The sequence below is a fragment of the Camelina sativa genome, chromosome 9 (genome assembly GCF_000633955.1).
Source record: "Camelina sativa cultivar DH55 chromosome 9, Cs, whole genome shotgun sequence".
NCBI classification, from domain to species: domain Eukaryota; kingdom Viridiplantae; phylum Streptophyta; class Magnoliopsida; order Brassicales; family Brassicaceae; genus Camelina; species Camelina sativa.
Window position 1 is genome coordinate 20439833 of NC_025693.1, and position 21252 is coordinate 20461084.

The 21252-nt window shown below is 37.3% G+C and overlaps 6 protein-coding genes and 1 non-coding gene across 7 annotated transcripts; 5 read left to right on the top strand and 2 right to left on the bottom strand.

The window, feature by feature from the left end:
* LOC104711517 lies at positions 1115-2605 on the top strand. Its single transcript, XM_010428216.2, has 5 exons — positions 1115-1444; positions 1695-1839; positions 1955-2025; positions 2128-2343; positions 2442-2605. Exons 1-5 carry the CDS (start codon positions 1253-1255, stop codon positions 2463-2465), a joined length of 648 nt encoding a protein of 215 aa, XP_010426518.1. The 5' UTR covers positions 1115-1252; the 3' UTR covers positions 2466-2605.
* On the bottom strand, positions 2562-4874 carry LOC104711518 (BTB/POZ domain-containing protein At3g49900-like). The gene is made up of 4 exons (XM_010428217.2): positions 4453-4874; positions 4240-4309; positions 3498-4031; positions 2562-3414 (listed from the first exon to the last, which is right to left on the bottom strand). Exons 1-4 carry the CDS (start codon positions 4638-4640, stop codon positions 2635-2637), a joined length of 1572 nt encoding a protein of 523 aa, XP_010426519.1. The 5' UTR covers positions 4641-4874; the 3' UTR covers positions 2562-2634.
* On the top strand, positions 6099-6812 carry LOC104711519 (60S ribosomal protein L26-1). The gene has a single exon (XM_010428218.2). It carries the CDS (start codon positions 6169-6171, stop codon positions 6607-6609), a length of 441 nt encoding a protein of 146 aa, XP_010426520.1. The 5' UTR covers positions 6099-6168; the 3' UTR covers positions 6610-6812.
* LOC104711520 (mitochondrial outer membrane protein porin 2-like) lies at positions 7485-8674 on the bottom strand (the record flags this gene model as incomplete). Its single annotated transcript, XM_010428221.1, has 4 exons — positions 7485-7993; positions 8082-8290; positions 8379-8465; positions 8567-8674. Coding segments are annotated over 4 exons (711 nt in total), but the record flags the coding sequence as incomplete, so codon positions are not given.
* TRNAV-AAC lies at positions 9473-9546 on the top strand. Its single transcript has one exon. It is a non-coding gene; the product is annotated as a tRNA-Val (tRNA).
* LOC104711521 (zinc finger protein AZF1-like) lies at positions 12148-13179 on the top strand. The gene has a single exon (XM_010428222.1). The coding sequence runs from the start codon at positions 12303-12305 to the stop codon at positions 12966-12968; it is 666 nt and encodes a 221-aa protein (XP_010426524.1). The 5' UTR covers positions 12148-12302; the 3' UTR covers positions 12969-13179.
* Positions 16826-18038, top strand: LOC104711522 (LOB domain-containing protein 38-like). The gene is made up of 2 exons (XM_010428223.1): positions 16826-17169; positions 17275-18038. The coding sequence occupies exons 1-2, from the start codon at positions 16986-16988 to the stop codon at positions 17814-17816; spliced, it is 726 nt and encodes a 241-aa protein (XP_010426525.1). The 5' UTR covers positions 16826-16985; the 3' UTR covers positions 17817-18038.

Below are 21252 nucleotides of genomic sequence, written 5' to 3' on the forward strand. Positions count from 1 at the left end.
GAATGGCTTGAAGCTGGGAAGTTGCAGAGCGTAGTGTTAGTCATAATGAGCAAAGCCACTGGTGAAGTCTTGGAGGAGGTGGAATTTTCGGATTGAGACTGATACTGAAGTTGTTGACAAAGGGCTAGTGTGTTTTCTTTTTCTAATCTTGGTGGTTCTTGTTTTCACTTGTGTGTTAGCTCTAATCTTTATGGAACTTATTACTTCAGTGTGCTTGTGCTGAGGGAGAAAAGTGATAAGGAGATCATGAGGGAGATTCAAGCTATCATGAGACAGGTTGCTTCCAGCGTTACTTACTTGCCTTGTCTTGATGAAACTTGTAAGTACCTAATCATTTTGACACTTATTTGGGTGTATTGGGCTTTCTTCTTCTTTTAATTGCATATGTCTTATTGTTTGTGTTTAGGCGTGTTTGATGTATTGGCTTATACGGACACGGATGTTTCAAATGTTTCATTTTGACACAAATGTTTAATGTATTGGCATATACAGTGGTACAGGATCTGTAGGAATTGAAGCCATCAGTCGAAGATGTTCTGTAGGAATTGAAGCCATCAGTCGAGGATGTTTCAAATGTTCTACAACTAAACTTGGAACACACTGGGTTTGTTGATGCGTCGGTTATACACACTGCTCCAGTCGAAAATTTCTTGGAACGTGCAGATAAAATAGTAGGCATGTCTTGTCTTTAAGATGTTAAACAGTTTTCAGTTTCATAACTTGTTATTACTTGCAAACTTCAGCTTTCTTTTGTGTTTGTTAAGATTATTCTTTACTATCAGGCAAGGATTGAGCAAACTTCAGCTTTCTTTTGTTTTTGTTAAGATTATTCATATTTCTATTTTAAAATTTTAATTAAAAAAAAATTCAAATTAAGAGACTCAAAATTAAAACCCACCATTGGAGGACAAAATTTTAATTAGGATTCCCAAAGTTCTTATCCTACTAAAAGTACAAAAGATATTAATTAAAAAATTTAAGAGCTCCAAAAATATAAACCCCCGTTGGGGATGACCTTACATAACATCTTCTCCTATGTTCCGACCCGGATCCGGAAAATTTTAATTTGTTCTTTTCAAAATTAAACCCGACCCGGACCGGACCCGAACCTGGAAAAAGGGGTTTTACCTGTTTTAAAATTAGGTCACCCGCAATAAACCCTTGTCGACGTTTCTATTGCCGGTGATTTCGTAGTTCGCCGTTAGACGGAGAGACAAAGTAGAGAGATTTCGCGGAGACGGTGTTGTTTAGAATGGCTGATCGAGAGAGAAGTGGAGGAGATAGCAGCAGCGAAGAGGAAGATCCCAAGTGGAAAGCTGCAATCAATTCGATAGCCACCACCACCGTTTACGGCGCCTCCGCCGCGAAACCCGCAGCTACTCAGACACGTGAAAACGGAGATTTTCGTCTGAAACCTAAAAAGCTAACACATGGACAGATCAAGGTCAGTCATTAGATACTAAAGAACTTAACCAATGCTAATTTCATCTACATGTAGCTCTGTTGATGGCAATTAGATTTTTATTGGGCTATTGACCACAGAGTTGATTGTATTGGAGTGATTAGTGTTTTTGGGTGCTCTTGGAACTCTGTGTTCTTACTATTTTTTCTATCCCTAGTCTGTGTTCATTGTTGGTTAGGTATTGCTTTATCGAGTTAAGTATTGTTTCTGATTAAGGTAAGCTTGAAAACAGGTTAAGAACCTTTTGAATGAGATGGTGGAGAAGACTTTAGACTTTGTGGAAGATCCTGTCAATGTTCCTGAGGATAAACAAGAGAATGACTGTGGAGTTCGGTTATTTAAGCGGTGTGCAACTGGCATAATCTTTGATCATGTAGGTTAGTCATCACCGCTTGCTCTCTTTGGAGACTCCATATCTGAAAATCTTGAATCGTATTGTTATTATGAATCCGTTGAGAAACTTATACTTTCATGATTTTCTTGTATAACCAGATGAGATTAAAGGACCTAAAAAGAAGCCTAATTTACGCCCTGACAGAGGACTTGAAGGAAACTCTAAAGAGGTTGTTGTTAATCTTGTTTTTTACTTCAAGCATTGTTTTGTTTTGAACCGATGATGAATCTGTCAAAGCTAATTTCTTTCTTGTTTTGTGTGGTTACTGCAGTTTAAGAAACGAATAAAATCAATTTCTGTTGATGGGTCGGATATTTTAACTTCTGCTATGGAAACGGCTAAGAAAGCTTCAGCTAGATTAGAGGTGAAAGAAGCGGCAGCAAAAGCTAAAGCTAAGAAAGAGGAAGAGAGAATCGCAGAATTGAAGAAAGAAAGAGGAGAACAATGGTTACCTTCTGTTGCAAGGATAATGAAAAAGGAAATGAAGGTAAGTTATACGTAAATTCTCATATTTGTGTTTCATTCTCGTCTTAGTTAGTAACACATCAACTTAACAAATTTCGCTATATATATATATATATGCAGCGTGAAAAATATGCGAGATATTAGTCTGCAATGTCGTGAAGATCCATCGAGCTTTCCTTCTTTTGAACTTATTATTAGTTTTGGAGTCTCATTAATCGAAGAAGAAACACAGAATCATTCACTCTTGGCTACAAAACTTTTATTAGTGAAAGAAGGTTACGAAATTTTTTGTTATGTAGAGTAGAGAGAGAGATTATTTGTTCTTGATGTAGTGAGAGTGAAGTTCTTCAGAGATGTTGTCATCATCATCATCGTCTTTGATCCAGACGAAATCTTCTAACCCATCATAAATCTCCTCGACTGCAAATGCATTTTTCTTGGCTCCTTGTTTGTTGGATGTATACAAAGCCTTCTTTATTCCTTTGATCAGTCTTTTTCCGAGACTTTTCTGCGGTTGCGGTTGATGCGGAGATGCTCGTGTTCGTTGGAACGTCGTGCTTAGGTTTGAAACCGATCCTCTCTCGCCTCTATGCGTCTTGTTTACGTTACTCGGTTGATGAAAACTAGCTGATCGAGCAGAATCCATCACGCTTCTTGACCTCGACTCGATGATGATCCGTTCTGATTTCTGCTTCTCTGATTCTTTCGATAAGAATCTCTTCATCGCGTCGAGCTCTTTCTCCAAGCTCTCGATCCTCGAGCTCGTTGAATTCATCGCAGCTCTGAGCCGACAGTTTTGCCTCGCGGCTGTATCTCGCTGCAGAAGCGAACCGAGCGTCACTGAGGAGTCTCTCGCGTCCGCAATCTCTCGGTGTCGGCCTTCAACAGGAGGAGCAGTAGAGGCGACCGCAGCAGCAGCCATGATCGAGTGGCGCGTGTTTAGCTGCTCTTGCAACATGGCGCGCACGATAAACCTCAGGGGCATTTTCGGGTTTTGAACAGAGTGGAGTAGTAACGGCGGTGAGAGTTTGTCACAGTCTATCGAATTACATATCCGAACCTTCTCTTCCTCCGTTATCTCTCCGTCATGTACCTACAAAAATTTCCAGCCAATCATTAGATGACACGTAACCTAATCAGTTAAGATTTAATTTAAATGACGAAACTACCTTTTACCTTGACATAAGCATCAACGACTCTGTAGAGCAAATCGTGACGCGGGAACCGCTGCTGCACGGCGTCGGCGAAGATGCTAAAATCGCCGGCGGGAAGTCTGACGGCTTCCTCGAGAAACTCGTTAACGCAGTCACCGTCTCCGATTTCCGTCAAAGCTTCGACGCATCGTCCGACCAGAAACGCTGTCGTTTCGGACTCCGGAAGCTGAAGAAGACACGAGCGGAGAACGATCTGAATGTAATCAACGTTGACGAAGACGACTCGTCGGAGATAAGACTCAGTCAAGTTCCTCAGACTCTCTCTTCCTCCACCGTTGTCTCCTCTTCTTACAGCTTCCGTCGTCATTAGAAGAAGCTCGACGGCGATTCTTAACGAAACGACATTGAACGGTGTTAGTTCGACGTGAGCGCCGTAACAGAAACCGGCAATTAACGAGAACGTTTCAGCCGTTATGTTTAACGGCGGTGAGAGAGTTAATTCTTTAACGCCCGTTAGGTGGCGTTTTAAATAGCCACTCCTTGTTGACAGAGGATCCTATGGGATAAACAATAAACACATCACATAACCTCCCCAATAAAAACCAAACCTTTTTTGCCTATTTCCAATAAATGTGTTCATCTTTTAAAATTTGTAACAAATATACAATTAAAAAATACCATGAAATCGTTGATTTTTTAATATGAAAAATGAAAATATGTTCGAAATTGACAAAAAAGAAAAAAGTTTGAAAAAAATGTGTAACCTTGTGAAGATGGAACCTTGTGCCTCCCACATTTACGAACACATCAGGTTTTGAGTTATTAGCCAACGACCTGAATAAAAAACAAAAATATATAGAAAATAAACATTGTAGCTAATATATTAATTAACACCCAAAGAAAAAAAGGAAAAAAAAAAAAAAAAGAGAAATTACAATGTGGTAAAGATTTGGTAATTTACTAAAGAGGAAAATTACCATTTATGGACTCTAGAATCAAGCTCCATGGAAGGAGAAGAAGAGAGATTGATACGTCGTTGATGATGATGAGGAGAAAGAGACAGAGATGATGAAGAAGAAGAGAAAGAGGAATTAGAGTGGTCGACGACGTAATCTTCTTCTTCATAGATCGTATCTACAAACCCTAAGTTTGTCCATCGCTTCATTGTCTTTTTTGAGAAAGAGAAGAAGATGAAAAAAGAATGAGAATAATATGGTGTGATATCTCTTAAGAAGAAGAAGAAGAAGAAGAAGAAGAAGAAGAAGAAGAAGAAGAAGAAGAAGATTCGAAATCGCCGGTTAGGTTTTGAGAGAGTAAAGAAGAGAAGGAAAGATTGAACAGTGAATAAGGCAATAAATGTGAGAGCAATATGGGAAATAAATGGATTTGTTGTGATCGTTATTATATGCGTGAAAGTCTTTAAATGCGTTTTTTCCTTTTTCTTACACCATATCAATAAACCTTCTTACTATCGTATAAAGATGGACCACGTCCACATGTGTTACAAATGTACATATTGGTTCTAATCTAACATTCAAATTTTTCACGAGATTTCAACTAGGTTTAAATTAGCTTAAACTGTTGTGTATATATAGTAGTACTAGCCATTAAGTCTGATTGGACTTTTTCTTACTTGTCGTTTGTAGTGATAACCATGGATTGTTTATATCAATTTATTCGTACAACCCATCCTTCAGGAGATTAGTTTGATCGGGCCTATTCAAGACATATAGTCCACACTTTCCATGTCATGACACTCATTTTTTCTCTTCATAATTTGTCATATTTTCATCCAACCTAGCTAGTTCTTCATATATCCTTTACAACTTCCTTCATATATTGAAATTTTAGGAGTCTTTGGATGTAAACAATCCTTTTCGTAAATACGTTTCTCAATAATCCGGACATATCTCTGAGAGTTTTGGAGATCATGTATGTCAAACAGTATTATAGCAATTAAAAAAAAAAAAAAAATTACAATGATTCAATTATGCTTTCCGGTCCAAAGAGAAATGAAGGGTTTGGATCGAAACTTTTTAGATAAAAAAAAAAAAAATCATGTTAGTCAATAACTGAATTGTATAAAAAGTCATAGTTTTCTTTTTCTTGATGATGTGTTATCTTATATGTGTAGGAACTTCTTTATACAGTATTGTAACTTTCTGAATTAATTAACGAAGATATAAGCTACATACAGTATTTCATAAATCATCCAAGCTTTATGTTTTTTTTTTTCTCTTCTTTTCACCAAAATCTAAATTGCATGATATAAAAAAAAGCTTCTCTAAATTGCATGATACAACTAGTCAATAATAACATGATACCAACCATATACCCATGGAATCGCTTTGTTTTATGACTATCCTCTTCCGTTAAACTTGATTGCATCTAATAAAAACTAGTCCAACTGTAATTATCTTTCACTTTCTTCTTCTTGTAATTTCTCTCCCTCTATTTCAAATCACATGAGAACTTATTCTGGGCCAAAACTATAGTTTATATAAACTCAGCCTAAAATATTAAAATCTGAAACAGGCCCAAGCCCATTATAAAAGAAAGCCCTAATTTCCAGTTAAACCTAGCTCGACTACAGACTATATAAGCTTCGTTAACACTCTACGTCTCTTCCTCATTCACTCGAAAAAAAAACCCTAGATAGATAGAGAGACTCAAAACCTCCCCCGGCGGCGAAAATGAAGTACAACCCAAGAGTGACCTCTTCCCGTAGGAAGAACAGGAAGGCTCATTTCACAGCCTCATCAAGCGAGAGGCGTGTGATAATGAGCTCTCCTCTGTCAACCGAGCTCCGTCAGAAGTACAACGTCAGATCCATGCCGATCCGCAAAGACGATGAGGTTCAGATCGTTCGTGGTACCTACAAGGGACGTGAGGGCAAAGTTGTCCAGGTGTACCGTCGCAAATGGGTGATTCACATCGAGAGGATCACAAGGGAGAAGGTGAACGGAACCACCGTGAACGTAGGGATTCAGCCGTCGAAGGTGGTGATTTCGAAGCTTCGTCTTGATAAGGATAGGAAATCGCTTTTGGAGAGGAAGGCTAAGGGACGTGCCGCTGCTGATAAGGAGAAGGGTACCAAGTTTACTTCTGAGGATGTTATGCAGAACGTTGATTAAGTAAGCAAAAAACAAGATTTGAACTTTTTTTTCGAGAGAGAAAAAGGTTTCATCTTTTAGTTTATTATTATCAGTCGCTTCTTTATGTTAAGTTTTGTTTCTGGAATGTTATCACTGTTTCGTTATGGTGTTGGACATGAGAAGACATGTTTTGATTTTGAATATTTGAAGTTTGATTATGGAGTTTGTCTCATTTTCCCATTTTTGATGTAGTTTGGTTTGTTTGGTTGAGGTTTTGATGAATGTGGGTTGTTTGATTGATATTTATGTGGAAGCTATGTTGGTTCTCTGTGATTTGATGAATGTGACTAGGTTAGCTGGTGGTTTAACGATTACTTGTTGAATTGTGGGTATCTTAGCTGAACTATTCTAGATTGGTGTTCTTGGTTTAAGGCTGTTAGAATTACATTTTGAAGTTCCATTTTGATTGTGGTTTTCATTTGAAACATATGGAAATGACGTCTTTGTGTGTTTCGAAAGACATATCAATTCGTCTCTTACATCACAATTTCCAAAAATCTTGGTTTTCTTAGTTCGTTGCTTTGTGTGTTTTAGTTTGGAATAATCTTTGTATTGTGATGGTTTTCATTTGTAATTTCGGATTGGCGCAACTCTGAAATCGTTTCATTTCTTTGTATCACTTCTTCCAACAAAACCTTATCTTCTCTAATAGTAAGCCGAACAAAAACAACTTTTAAAAACAATTCTGCAACTCTTGAAATAAATTATACAACTGAAGAGTTTTGATTTTGAAGCTCACACCCCTATTTTATTATTTCTACCCCTGGTTGGTCTCGTATCCTTTCTACTACAACTTTTGAAATAATTCTTATGAACACTTATACAATTAAAGAGTTTTGATTTTGAAGCACAGATACGAGTGACATAACTATTTCAATTAAGCATGAGCTCAAAATAAAAACCAACTTCGAATAAGAATTATCTGATGACAGACAGTAGTAGATAACCTGAGGAATTCATTATGCAAAAAAAACGACAACAAACTCAAGTCTAAACAATGGCATTCGAGAGAAAAGGGTAATGTTCTATTGGTGGTATACTGGTATGTGTAGCTCTTCAAGGTTTAAGAGCAAGCAAGAGACCGAACCTTGGGTACTTGTCTAATGTCTTGGTGTCGAAATCACCTGAGATAGTCACTATCGATTTCGTGAGGACCTCATGCTGCAGAAGAGCTCCAAGCTTACCGTTACTGTTCAGCTTAGCTTTCACATTCGTCAAGTGATCAACCGCATACAATCCACCAACAGTTACTGTGTTCTCGTTCGTTGAGATTTTCCTGAATACCTCTCCAACTACTGAGCTTCTCTTTGACTCATCTAGGTGATAAAGATGAGAAGCTTTAATCGATTCTCCTTTATCTCCCCTGAAAATTTTCCAAGAAAAGATTCACCAGATCATACAAATTAACAGCTCAGTAAAACTTTGATCAATAAGAGCTTTTTTAGTCTTACAGTATTATGGAAGCACATTGATCAGGCTTTGTGACACTGATTCCGACGTTGTACTTTGTGAAAGTTCGAGATGTGGTGTCATATCCAGCTTCAGCACCAAACGAGATAGTTGGTGAACCTAGCGTGGCTGTTACATCAATTAGTGGGTTTTGTTGTAAAGCTGCAGCGGCTGTAACTGTTGCGTGATCATGGAAGTATTGGACCTCCAGCTGTAAATATCATAGTAAGGCTTTGTATTCAGAATGCTGAAGAAATCATTATAACCTTATTAGGTAAAAGAACTATAGATTATATTACCTTACTTGAGTTGTAATCAGGCACTTTAAAGGAAGCAATGGCTTTTGTCGATGGGAGGATCTCAGTGAACGTGATGGTTGTCAGAATCTGGCCAAGTGAAAAAAATAAAAGAAGAGGTGAGAAACATGGTTTTACTTCTTCCAAAAATCAAAGTTGTTGAGTGAATAATGTTAGAGACTATACTATACATTAGAATCAGTGTCGATTTTGACATCGAACAAAGCGTTTCTGTACTTGTACTGTGTGGCAACACTAGCAGCATGTACTAATAGGTTGCAACCAGCAGAAGATAAGGGTCAAATAGGTTGCAACCAGCAGCAGAAGATTCTTCAGAGCAGTGGAAGTAAGAGCCTATATCATAAAAACAGCAGAAGATAAGGGTCAAATAGGTTGCAACCATTTTTTAGTATTATATTCATTCTACAACAAGATCCATGTGCTTCTGAAAAGCCACAAATGAAAAGACAGAAGTACATGCCAATTACTCCAAGTCACAGATGAATCAGTCTCAGGAGCAGAATCAAAAGATACAAACCAGATTGACTTCTAAATTCACTCCATAACCAAACTACTAAAGACTAATGCCATCCTAAACTTGCCCTGTCTCTCAGAAATGCTCAATAATTCACTCGCTGGCCAAAACATAAGCTACGAATTCATAAAAGCGAAAACAGAGTATCTACGAAGAACATGAATTTAGATAACCCAAAACGTAGACACATTGTGAATTAGGGGGGACTTACGACGCCGGTGATACTGTTAGTGGAGATACTGAACTTCTGATCGGTGCTGTAATCTCTCGTCAACAGATCTTAACACACACACACAAAGAAGAGAACACACAACACAAAATCAGAAGCATCAACACTTGCACATTAACGCACTAGCGAGCGTCTCACTACATGGCGATTGGCGATATCGACAAGAAATATAAACTACTGGAGATGAAGAATGGGAGATTCTGATACCCCGATGTCGGCGAATAGTCCCGGACCTTTACTCATGGTGTCTGGTGATCGGAGTCTCGGAGAACCCAGTTTTTTTCTATTACTTTAATAGTTAGATAGAATGATTTGTTACAGTTTAACAACCAAGGTTTCGTGGTGTAGTTGGTTATCACGTCAGTCTAACACACTGAAGGTCTCCGGTTCGAACCCGGGCGAAGCCATCTCTTTCTTTTTAAACTTTTTATTTCTCTTTTTCTTATTGACGAGAGAGTCCATTAGACTTTTAAGATGGACTCATTTATCTAAACCAATAGTGGGAGGATAAACATTATAGTTTCTGCGTGAACATTTTTTTTTTTGTAAAAATTTGTAAAACACATGCATCCTACAACAACACTAGAGACCAATTTCGATGTTTTTCTAGAAATCAGACAATGGTACTGATGGAGATTGTGAGAAGACATAAACAACATCATTAGTTCATTACCAGAGTGAGTCAAGACAACCCAACCTGATATTGTCTCCAGAGATGTCCCAGACATATATATAAGTGGCAAAATAAGAAAAATGAAGTCTGCTCCACATTAAACACAGAAAATGTTATTGTCCAGTTTTCTAACAATTGCTTTAAATATTATGGTTTCTTCTGGTCCTGCTCCATATTGAGATCCTTGCAAAATTGGACTTAGAGGTATATATAGGTGATCTCTGTATATTTATTTTCATTTGACGTCGTATTTGCATGACTTGATATATTGAAGTATCAACATTTTCCAAGGCAAAGCTACTGAAACATTATATTAAGAGATCCGCTGAATTATATTCTTCTAAAGAGGTCAAAACAGAACACTGGAAAAAGGATCGTATGAGGGATGTTCCAAAATCCAAACTAAAAGCCAATAGAAATATCTAATAAACCATTCTTTCACATTCGTAAGGTTTCTCCCAATTGCAGATCTAATAAATAATTCTAAATCACATGAGAATACTAATCGAGTGTCATTTATACAAAAAAAATAATAATAATAATAATTTAGTTGTAGATTTTTTTAATCCATCTATATATTATTATGAGAAAAATTACATTTCTCAAATTTTTAATAACTTAAACTTTGAATTTATGAAGAAAAAACATAGTAAATTTAAAACATTTTGAAAAATACATCTCTCTGTCACTAATTTGGACTCTTTGTTACTCAATGGTCCATTCTAGAGCACTAAATATCATCATCCCATGCATGCGTATGTATATCCACTTCTTGTCTATCGAACTCAAATTCCTCCGATCTTCATGTGTCATCTAATTATCTCCTCTTTATTTCTCTTATCAGATCTATACTAAATCGGGATAGAAAAAAAAAAACATGAAAGAAACAAAAAATCAAGGAATGCCAAGTCTCTAGACGAAATATTTTTAAAGATCACAAATTCTTTTGGTTGTATAAATAAAGAAAATTAGTTGCTTATGAAGTGGGTGGTGTCACACACAGCCATGTCGCCTGACCCTTAAGAAAGTGTCTCGTACCGTCTATTTTAAGTCTCCACCAAATCGTACCAGTTCCACCATACACAACTAACCACGTGTCCCCCAACCAAAGAATCTAACCTTCGTCCAACCAATGAAAAATTGACAGCTCGTCAACGACCCAACGCCACACATCACAGGTGAAAAGATTCGCTAACCTGGCCTAACCTTTAAACTAACTCCGAAGATATGGGCAAACTCAAAACTCCCATCTAACATCTGTCGCATGTTTATGCTTTCCTGTTTTTAGTTTATACCTTCTAATAGTATGATAAATTATGCTCTAAAAAAAANACTCCCATCTAACACCTGTCGCATGTTTATGCTTTCCTGTTTTTAGTTTATACCTTCTAATAGTATGATAAATTTATCCTCTCAAAAAAGTCAATTTTGTGACTTAAAACTACAAAATCTATAAGTTACTGTTATTTTTTTACAATCATTTTTTTACAATAATAGTTATATTATTGTAAAAAGTAGTATGTGTGTGGATAGATGTTTAGTTTGAATAAAGTGTTTTTAAAATTGACAATTCGGATAATAAATCCTTGCCAATTAAAAAAAGGAAGAAGAAGAAGAAGAAATTGAATTAAGCTGATCAGCTCATGATTTGGACTGCTACCTATCGACAAAATTGGCACAACTTTGATAAGTACTTTAGTTTTCCATCTTTGTGAATGTGTTACTTTTTTCGGCTTTTCAATAAAGTTTGATGTTAGACTCTTCTAATAACATATATATAGTTTACATGATTTTTTTCCCCCACAGCACATAATTTTTAAAATAGGCATTCTTAGATTACGCATTATTAGTAAGTAAAGCCGGTGGCCACTGAAAAGATAGTTTTTTCCAGACTTTGATGTATATTTTATTTTATAATATTTTCCTAGTTTTATCAAAAGATCAATCCAAAATAATATTGATGATCATATATTCATCATATATGTTAGTGTTGAGAGTAGAACAGCTCGAAAGCAAAATAAAGAATTATAAAATTTAATTAGTAACATATGTACTATATATATGAACTTGAGTATCTCTCTCATCATCATAATTAACCGGTTTAATTACACCAACATAACTGATAAAATTAACCCCAACATAAACTTGAAGTCCCATTTTTTTTTTTTTTTGTCTTTTTCTTTACATATATTGGAATGGATTTAGTTCAATTTTATCTCTCTATATATAAAATAAAATAAAATATATATGAAAATTAATAAAGATGAAATAGTAGGATGAGATATTAATGGTATGGAGAAATAAGAGAAGAAGCACCACTTGATCACTTAGAGCCCACGTTCCCACTCTTAATCACCCAAAAATTAAAACAAAGACGTGCTCACATCTCATCTCACTCCCTCACCAGCTCACTTCACTCTCTCCATCTTTTTTTTTTTATAATCATCTCTCTCAATCATCATTTTTGATCAAAGAAAAAGATCACACCATATGGCTCTCGACACTCTCAATTCTCCCACCTCCACCACCACCACCAACGCTCCTCCTCCTCCTCCTTTCCTCCGCTGCCTCGACCAAACCGAGCCCGAGAATCTTGAATCATGGACCAAAAGAAAACGCACGAAACGACACCGCACAGATCAATCCAACCCTCCTTCCGAAGAAGAGTATCTCGCTCTTTGCCTCCTCATGCTCGCTCGTGGCTCCTCCGATCATCACTCTCTACCGTCCGATCATCACTCTCCTTCTTCTCCACCGTCCGATCATCAAAAAGATTACAAGTGCTCAGTCTGTGGCAAATCTTTCCCGTCTTACCAAGCGTTAGGTGGACACAAAACCAGTCATCGGAAACCGGTTAGTAATAATAATAACGACGACGGTAATAATAACACCAACGGCTCCGTTACTAATAACGCAAATATTACTAGTAACGGTTTGGTTGGTCAAAGTGGGAAGACTCATAACTGCTCTATATGTTTTAAGTCGTTTCCGTCTGGTCAAGCATTGGGTGGTCACAAACGGTGTCACTACGATGGTGGTGGTGGTAGTAACAGTAACATGCCTAGCCACGGGTTTGACCTGAACTTACCGGCTGATCAAGTTAGCGATGGGAAAAGTCAACTCTCCGACGACGAAGTTACAAAGTCGGTGTTGTGATTATTATTATTATTATTATAATTTTTACCGATCGGGCTTAGCTAGCTAGTGATCGATCATTAGCTGAGTCTTGTGTAATGAAAACGATTGGAGTGGACTATTGGATTATTTTAAATTTCTATTTTACGTATACGAAAAGATAAAATCTTCAAATGTTTATTCGTTGTTGGTTTTTGTTTATAGAAAGTAAAAAAAAAAAAAGAAAAAAAAAACAGGGAAATATTTGGATTTATTCTTAATTTTGTTTTGATAAGAGAGAATAATAATAAAAGCTACTATTTCTTGGAAATTTCCTATTGATTTTTTTTTATTTGTTGAATTTTTCATTTACTACTTCCGCAAGCAAAGGAAACACACTTCTGTGAATCTGTCACTCCCCAGCTTGAAGTGATCTGTTCCTAAGGATTTAACTATTCGACTAAACATTTTTAATATTTAAATAATAAAATTTTCTATTTTGAAACGTAATTTGATTAGCAGAAAATAGTATTAATATTGGGTTATGTTAGTATTAATTATTGTGAGTAGTGATAGATCGGTTAGTAGTACCTAACGAAGCTAATCCTTAAGTGTCTTGTCGTCTTTGATTACTATTATCTTTTGATTGGTTGGCACACACACTTCCCTCCACGCTTAAATTATTTTTCTATAGATCTGTATTATTTCGTTTTCACGAGTTTTACGAGTCTTTTAGGATTTATAATTTGTTCCGATAAGAAAAAATATCTTACACGTCCAAATCGATCCCAGTTCTTTATGTGTCTTCTAAGAAAAAGAGTAGTTATGCATCCCCAAAAAAAATGTGGATATTGGGTATTCACTAAATTAAATGCCACTATATACAGACAAATATTTTCTGTGACACCAAAAATTGATTTTTATAAGATGTTTTCTAAAATATAAGGGGCGGGGGGGGAGGGGTGTATTCAACTTGACATTTTAAGTGATTTGTGTGAAATTTACAAATTCTATGTTATTCAATCATGAATTTTAAAAAGTCTATTAAAATCCACTGTTATTGAACTGTTGATTTAAAAATTTACTTTAAAATCCATTAAAATCATTTGTTATTGAACTGATGATTTAAAAATCTACTTTAAAATCCACTGTTATTCAAAACAGTTTTGTGGATTAGGATTTTAATAATTTTTAGGATTCTGGAGGATTTTGGAGGATTTGTTTAGTTAAAAATACAGAAATCCAAATCTCATAGTTTTAGGTGGGATTTGAAAGAATTTTACAGAAAATCATATGAACTTCTCTAAAATCTATCAAAATTCTAAATTTTCTAAATCCCATCAAATTCTCTAAAATCAAATTCTCTAAAATCATAGTGTATCGGTGTACATAAGATTGGTTAAATTAAACATAAAAAATTATAACTATTAAAATTAATCTAGCTTAGGTTTTGGCTTGGAAAAGACTAAAAAGGAAAATGATATTTCGAAAATAATGAAGGCAAAAAAAAAACATAATAGCGCACTAGAAAATCAAAGGAAAACTATGTCGTACACCTTACATCTTATATAAACATGTGCAAATAATTAGTATAAACTTTGGTCGTTTTCCCATGTTTTTTCACGACTGTGTTCATATTGTTAAAAACTTGAAATTTCACAAATTTGGGCATATTGTAATTTGAAATTTAGTAAGGCCTTACAAGAATGTTAAAGGCCTAAAGCACTCCAACGTTCCAATGATATCCAAGGTCCCGTTGAAATGGTGTTAATGTACCAAAGACTCATTGTTTGGAGTCTTTGGACCATAATAAAAGTGTAATATAGCCCATAGTGATAGTGTGTCCTCTCTTATAGCTGAGAATATATATATATATATAGCCCAATTATATTGAAATCAGAACTCGATGGAGATGTCGAAGAAAAAATTGAAAAAGTAGAACTCATCGTAAAACTTTGACAATCAAAGAGGAAATGTTGGAGCACTCAATAAATGCCATTTGTGGAACCTCTCTTTCATCCATTTCTTCTCTATCAAACAACATCTCAATAAGTGTATTGAACTGTAAAAATAGTTTGTCATGCATTTTTTCGCTTTCATTACAAAATAAAGCTAATTAAAAACAATATTTGTTAGGAATAACTTCAAGTCTCCAGGAACTATATTTGTAGAACAAAGGGAACAAATCAAAATTTGTAATAAACATGTATTATAGGATTCAAAATAGAATAATTGCTGTAAATAGTTTTTAGTTATGAAGTAAAACACAATAAAACCAATAGTTGACTAGTCGAGGTAGCGTCTAAGCGTCTGTTTCGAACATTTTGTCGACCAACTTTGTGGCGTTTAAGTGTGCTGAAAATGTCTAAGCAAATAAACCTTAAGAACCCATAATTAAGTTCAACGAATACTTCTGCGTTCTTTATTTAGTAATTAGTACTAATGGAGTGAAGTAATTGGGTGAATAAAGAATTATATAGAGATGGCTGCATTCATTCAGTGGAAATATGCCTAATTGGAGTGTAGGTAAAGGACACCACGTAAGCAATGAACGGCGCCGTTTACCGCATTACTATTGGAAAGTATGTAGAAGAGAAGACATTTTTGATTTATTAATATATATATATATATATATATATATATATATGTTGTAGATCTTTCGTTCATCACATTTGATTTTGTTACTAAATGTAAGGAGAAAAAGTGTTTTGATTTTGCTACACACGTGAGTCAGCAACGCCTCTATCTTTCTTCTAAAACATTTTTTCATATTAAATTATCAGAACCCTTAAGGTCGATTTAAGGGTCATATAGCGGATTTGTTTCGTTGAAGGGTCAAGATTAGACTTAACCCTAAACAAAAACACAATCTTATTGGTTTCATCACTATATTCTATATATATTGTATACAAAGTATACGTACTGCATGATGATCCATATTTGAAATCGTATCATTGGGAATATTTTAAGATAGGCAAATTTAGGTTTCACGAGTAGATGTTTTTCTTTACAAAAAACGCAAACTTATTACTGATTTTTAGTTGGAGATACGACTCTTGAGGGGTCATTAGCCCAATGCATGTTAATCACACTACATTTTTTGGTTGAGAAAGATATATTACTAAATGAAAACTTGTGAAATCCAAAAACAAATGTCAACAAACAAATAAACACTGGATCAGATAGAATTGAGAATTGCATATCAAATAATCGAGATCGTTCATGCATGACGCAACCCATTTATAGAAATTTTATAAAATGAATAGAAGAAAGAAATAAAATATAAAAGTAGAAAAGAACCAATGGTTGAGGAGGCACAACTATTCGCGGAGACACGGAGCCGTTCGCACCCATCACCTTGGAATCTCCTCTCTCTCTCCTCATCACCAACTAGTCAACAACCACACACACACCATTTCTTTTTTCTTTTTATATCTAACTTTCATAATTAACTTTTTTTTTTCTTTGGGCAAAATCTCAATTAACCTACCATAACAAAAGTACAAAACAAGAAAAAAAGGGTTCATATTCTTGAAGTATATAACATAAGTTTCTTATGCAAAATAATGAGTCGGTACACAAGATTTTTAGTTAGTACAAGGAAAAGTAAACGATACCAAAATACGGTAAAAAAAGAAATGAACATAACATTTTTGTAAGTAGTAATTTATTAATGGTACACCTACATGGTTATTGATCAAAGCTATTGTAATTTAACAATACAAAATAATCAGTTTTTTTTTTTTTTGCACTAATCATTCTATTTTGTAGGGTTGTTTAAACTTGATTATCCAATTAAGATAAAATAAAATCCCAAAAGCATGACCCATTCCTTTACTCAAGTATCAATCTATCTCTCTCTTACTCGCTCTCTGTCTATATATATTAACATACTCTTCCTTCTTCTCCCAAACATTAAAACCCTTGTCCCACTCTCTCTCTTCCTCTCTTACAGCAAATATCTTTTTCTTGTACCAAAAGCAAAAAAAATAAATCATCTTCTTGAATCTCCAAGATTACAGCAAAGAAAAACCCAAACCAACATTAAAAGTTACTACGATGAGTTGCAATGGTTGTCGAGTTCTTCGAAAAGGTTGCAGTGAGAATTGCATCCTCCGTCCATGTATCCAATGGATCGAGTCACCAGAAGCTCAAGGCCACGCTACCGTCTTCGTCGCTAAGTTCTTCGGCCGTGCTGGTCTCATGTCTTTCATCTCCGCCGTACCCGAACCTCAATGCCCTGGTACTTAAAACCAAACCCTCTCTCTCTCTCTCTCTCTCTTCACCTTTTATTCCACAAACGACGACGTTTTTATTAATCCTAAGGGTGTTTTGGACTTTTTAACAGCTTTGTTCCAGTCTTTGCTGTACGAAGCTTGTGGAAGAACTGTGAATCCGGTGAACGGAGCCGTCGGGTTGTTATGGACGGGGAACTGGAATATCTGTCAAGCGGCGGTTGAGACGGTGCTACGTGGCGGTTCTTTGAAACCCATACCGGAGCTTCTCAACGGCTCCGGCGGCGGATTCGCCGGGTTCCCGTCTCCCACTTCCGACGAAGCTTCGGAGATCTGTACGGAAATGCTGAATCTACGAAAAGACGATTCCGGCGACCGGAATATATACCATCACTGCCGATTCTCGAGCTCTAGAACCAGATCGACTGCTTCTCCGCCGAAACGGAGACGATTAACGTCGGAACAACCTTCGTCGGAGCTCGATCTCTCTCTGATCCCTACTTTTCCGATTAAAACGGCGCCGTTCAAAGAGGATACGCCGTCGATGTACTCAGAGGATTCCGTTACGACGGTTTCGTTCCGAGACAACAGCGGAGGTGATCGGTACGTACGCGGCGGAGGAGAAACGGCGAAGTTGCTCAACCTTTTCGCTTGAACGACGTCGTTTTTTTTTGGGAATATTGGAGGTTAAAAATGTAATTTTCGAGTAACTTTTTGTTTTCCTGGTGCCCTTTTTTGGATTAATATTTTTGGGAAATGTGGCAACCAACAACGGCAAATTAAGTGATTTATTTTCTCACTTTTAAAATTATGAGGAAATTAACTAAAAAGTAATCTTAATTAATTGAGAGAATGATGATAATTCGTCGGTGGTGTACTGTTTATTTTAAAAATGTTCACAATAATCATCATTTCCCATTGAATTTGAAATTAGAAGATAATTATGATAATATGTACGATAAATAATAATTACTACTAGCTATTATAATGTTTGTTTTTACCGATATAGATTGAACAATAGTGATAATAAAAACAATCACGGATTGAAGTCAACATGCATCTTCCACAATCCAACAAAGCACCGGCCAAGTCTTCATACCCCAACATACTTCGATTCTTTAAGGACCAACATGTTAACACAACTTGATAGTATTTTTTTGATAATCATCTTGATTACTCCCCCCTAAATGCATAAGCATTAATTATCTCCAGGTTTATTGTCTTTAGATAATACATTTGTTATTCAAACCGTTTGATACTTTCGTTTATAAAACGTATATATATAACGATGGTCCTTTTGTGATTATCCTAATTAAGACATCTACAACTATCTCAATGGTTTGTCTTTAACGTATATCTTTTTATATGAAATAAAATTATTAAAGATTAGTCTACCATAGGCAGCTATGGTGTTTGGATTCCCTGGTCTCTGATTTGATTTCTGTATTGGATCTGTTTTGGTTTCGATCTGGTTTTAATGAGGGTGGATCTTGGCTTGAGATCCTTGTGGTTTTTTCCCGGTTGTCTAATTCAAAATCTTTCAGATCTGGGAAAGAGAGAGACGGTTTTCGGGATTCTTTCTCTGGTTTGTTCTCGATTTTTTCCAGATTTCTCGTTGGCATCATGTGTAGGGATAATGGGGAAAATATTCGATCTCAAAATCTTTTTCCATGGGTTTCTTCTACGCGGTGGTTATGACTACGTCTTCTCGCCTTTGTTTCGGTTTGATTGGAGTGATTGGGCTTTATTTCAGGGATTTAGGAGTCTGGTCTTCTGGGATCTGCGGGCAACATCTGCGGGATTCTCAGTTTCCTTTTTGGGCGGCTCAGTGGATTGGTTTCGGGTTCGCGTATCTGGATATCAAGGCTGTTTTTATTGTGGAATTGCGTTTTCTTCTCCTCTTGGGTTTGTAGCAGTTACTGATGGTTTGTTTAGGTCTTCTGAGGCTCATTATAAATTGGTCTCCAGTCCTGTGGATATCCTTCATCCTCTATCGCTTTCTCTCAATTCCTTTTCAAAGTATCAGTGGGTTTCTGTTGGGTGTTCCCGAGTGTTTTGTCTTTTTGGTTCCGGTGGGCTCGTGTTTCTTGCTCTTTCCTTGGAAGTCATGTCTCAGAGTGGGTTGTTGAAAGCGGCTATGAATGGTAGCTGTTCGGGGTCCGAGGGGAAGCTTAAGATCAGGGTTCCACAGTTTGACAACTCTGCGTTGATTGAGGGTTATGCTAAGACCTTAATTGGCAGATGCATGAATCCCGCAATGCAGGATATGAAGGCGCTGTTGTTTATGCTCCCGCGGATTTGGAAGCTTGAGGAGAGGGTGGTTGGTGCTGATCTAGGTCTGGGTCGTTTTCAGTTTGACTTTGGTCAAGAAGAGGATATTCACGAGGTCCTGAAGTTAGAGCCGTATCATTTTGATCATTGGATGCTTTCTTTGGTCCGATGGGAGCCAGTGGTGGATTCACGGTACCCTTCTAGTCTCAAATTCTGGATTCGTGTGATGGGAGTTCCCTTACACTTTTGGGCAGATGAGACCTTCCGTAGTATAGGTTCTGATTTGGGCGAGGTAGAGGAGGTGGATCTCGACAATGGTAGGGTTAGGGTTGTTTTGGATGGTTTCAAGCCTCTGGTGTTTGATGCCTCGGTCGAATTTCATAGTGGGGAGGAGACGACTGTGTCCTTACGGTATGAGCGTTTATATGGATACTGTCGAAGGTGCAATAGTCTTTGTCATGATGTTTCACGGTGCCCACTCTTGGGTGGTAATGGGAAGCAGAAGCTGGAAGATAGGTTAGAGCCTCGGCAAGATGACAAGCTTCAGAGTTACAAGGGGGCCATGGTCAATGGGGGAAACCCTGGGAATGCTTCAGGCTCCAATGGAGATAGTTCAGGGGGGTCTCACCAAGCCTCTCTTGCAGGATATGGTCGTGGTGCAGGATCTCACCCTGTTAATCATCGGTACAAGCAGGGATTTGGAAACAAGGCAAGGAAGGGTAGAAAGGATTTTAATTCTCGGGAGAGGTCAGTGAGGCAGGATAGAAACACGCCTTTGGTTTCTGCTCCTGTCTCAAGTTCTCAGGTTGCAGTCTCGGGAGATGGACTAAATCTGCTAAACTCCAGTGAGGTGGGACTCCACTTCTCTGATAATGAGCAGAAGATGCTTGATGCCTTCTTGGGATCCAATGTGGAGGTTGTTGTGGCTCCGGAGGGTCCGCTGGTTGATGAGGAGCCTGTCACTGTGCAAGGTACTACTCAGAGAGTGTGTAAGAATTTGTTTCCCGCTTCTGGGGAAGCAAGTACCATGGGTTCGGGTTCTATGGAGCTGTCGCAGCAGGAGGTTTTGTTCTCGGATGCTTTAGGTGAGTTCTTGGATCACGAGTTCTCTATTAGGGACAACCAGCCCCAGGGTGTTATGAACACGATTCTGGAAGAGAATGGTGGTGTGTCTGAGGTGTCTCATGAAGAGGATGCACTATTATCGAATGAGGTGGTGCATTCTGCAGAGGAGGGAAACATTGTGGTGGCTGGCTCTGATCAAGATTCAGCTGGGATGCTTAGCGAGGCTGCAGAGGGCTCCTCTGAGGATAAGTCACACGGTGAGGAAGTTGGGGACATGGTTCAACCTCCTCGGCCCAAGCTGGCTAAGGGTAAGGGTGTTCTACCGGGGGTTAGCCTTAAGAAGAGGAATATGCTTTCCTTAACTTCACCACGTAAGAAGGTGGCCACCAAGGGTGTTGGACTGCAGGGGCGAGCCGGTTCTCACCAGGGAGGAAAGCCTCCAGGCTCTTCAGCTAATTGATGGGTGTAGTGCGTAAGGGTTGGCAAGGGGGTGAGGTTGCTATCTTCCTGACTCGGTCCTGGTTTTTCTTTTGGGATCAGGCTTCGGTTTGGTCTTCTTTGTTTTTCCCGCTTTTTTCAAGTTTTTGGTATGGAATAAGTTGTCAACAGTTGATCCGTATGATCGATGTTGTTTTTTCGATTTCCTTCCCGTGTTTGGGGTTAGAATGTCCCTGTTTTGTTTTTGCTCAATGGATCCTCTTTGTATCAGAATTAATAAAACTTTGTCACCCTTCCTTTTCACTGTACGGTGTTGG

Bases quoted from the DNA above. Each gene is read 5' to 3' on its own strand.
- LOC104711522 (XM_010428223.1), top strand. From the start codon at position 16,986: ATGAGTTGCAATGGTTGTCGAGTTCTTCGAAAAGGTTGCAGTGAGAAT. The intron at 17,170-17,274 runs GTACTTAAAACC...ACTTTTTAACAG, and splicing joins ACCCGAACCTCAATGCCCTG to CTTTGTTCCAGTCTTTGCTG.
- LOC104711521 (XM_010428222.1), top strand. From the start codon at position 12,303: ATGGCTCTCGACACTCTCAATTCTCCCACCTCCACCACCACCACCAAC.
- LOC104711519 (XM_010428218.2), top strand. From the start codon at position 6,169: ATGAAGTACAACCCAAGAGTGACCTCTTCCCGTAGGAAGAACAGGAAG.
- LOC104711517 (XM_010428216.2), top strand. From the start codon at position 1,253: ATGGCTGATCGAGAGAGAAGTGGAGGAGATAGCAGCAGCGAAGAGGAA. The intron at 1,840-1,954 runs GTTAGTCATCAC...TTGTATAACCAG, and splicing joins CATAATCTTTGATCATGTAG to ATGAGATTAAAGGACCTAAA. The intron at 2,026-2,127 runs GTTGTTGTTAAT...TGGTTACTGCAG, and splicing joins TTGAAGGAAACTCTAAAGAG to TTTAAGAAACGAATAAAATC.
- LOC104711518 (XM_010428217.2), bottom strand. From the start codon at position 4,640: ATGAAGCGATGGACAAACTTAGGGTTTGTAGATACGATCTATGAAGAA. The intron at 4,310-4,452 runs GTAATTTTCCTC...TTTTTTATTCAG, and splicing joins GATTCTAGAGTCCATAAATG to GTCGTTGGCTAATAACTCAA. The intron at 3,415-3,497 runs GTAAAAGGTAGT...AAATTTTTGTAG, and splicing joins TCGTTGATGCTTATGTCAAG to GTACATGACGGAGAGATAAC.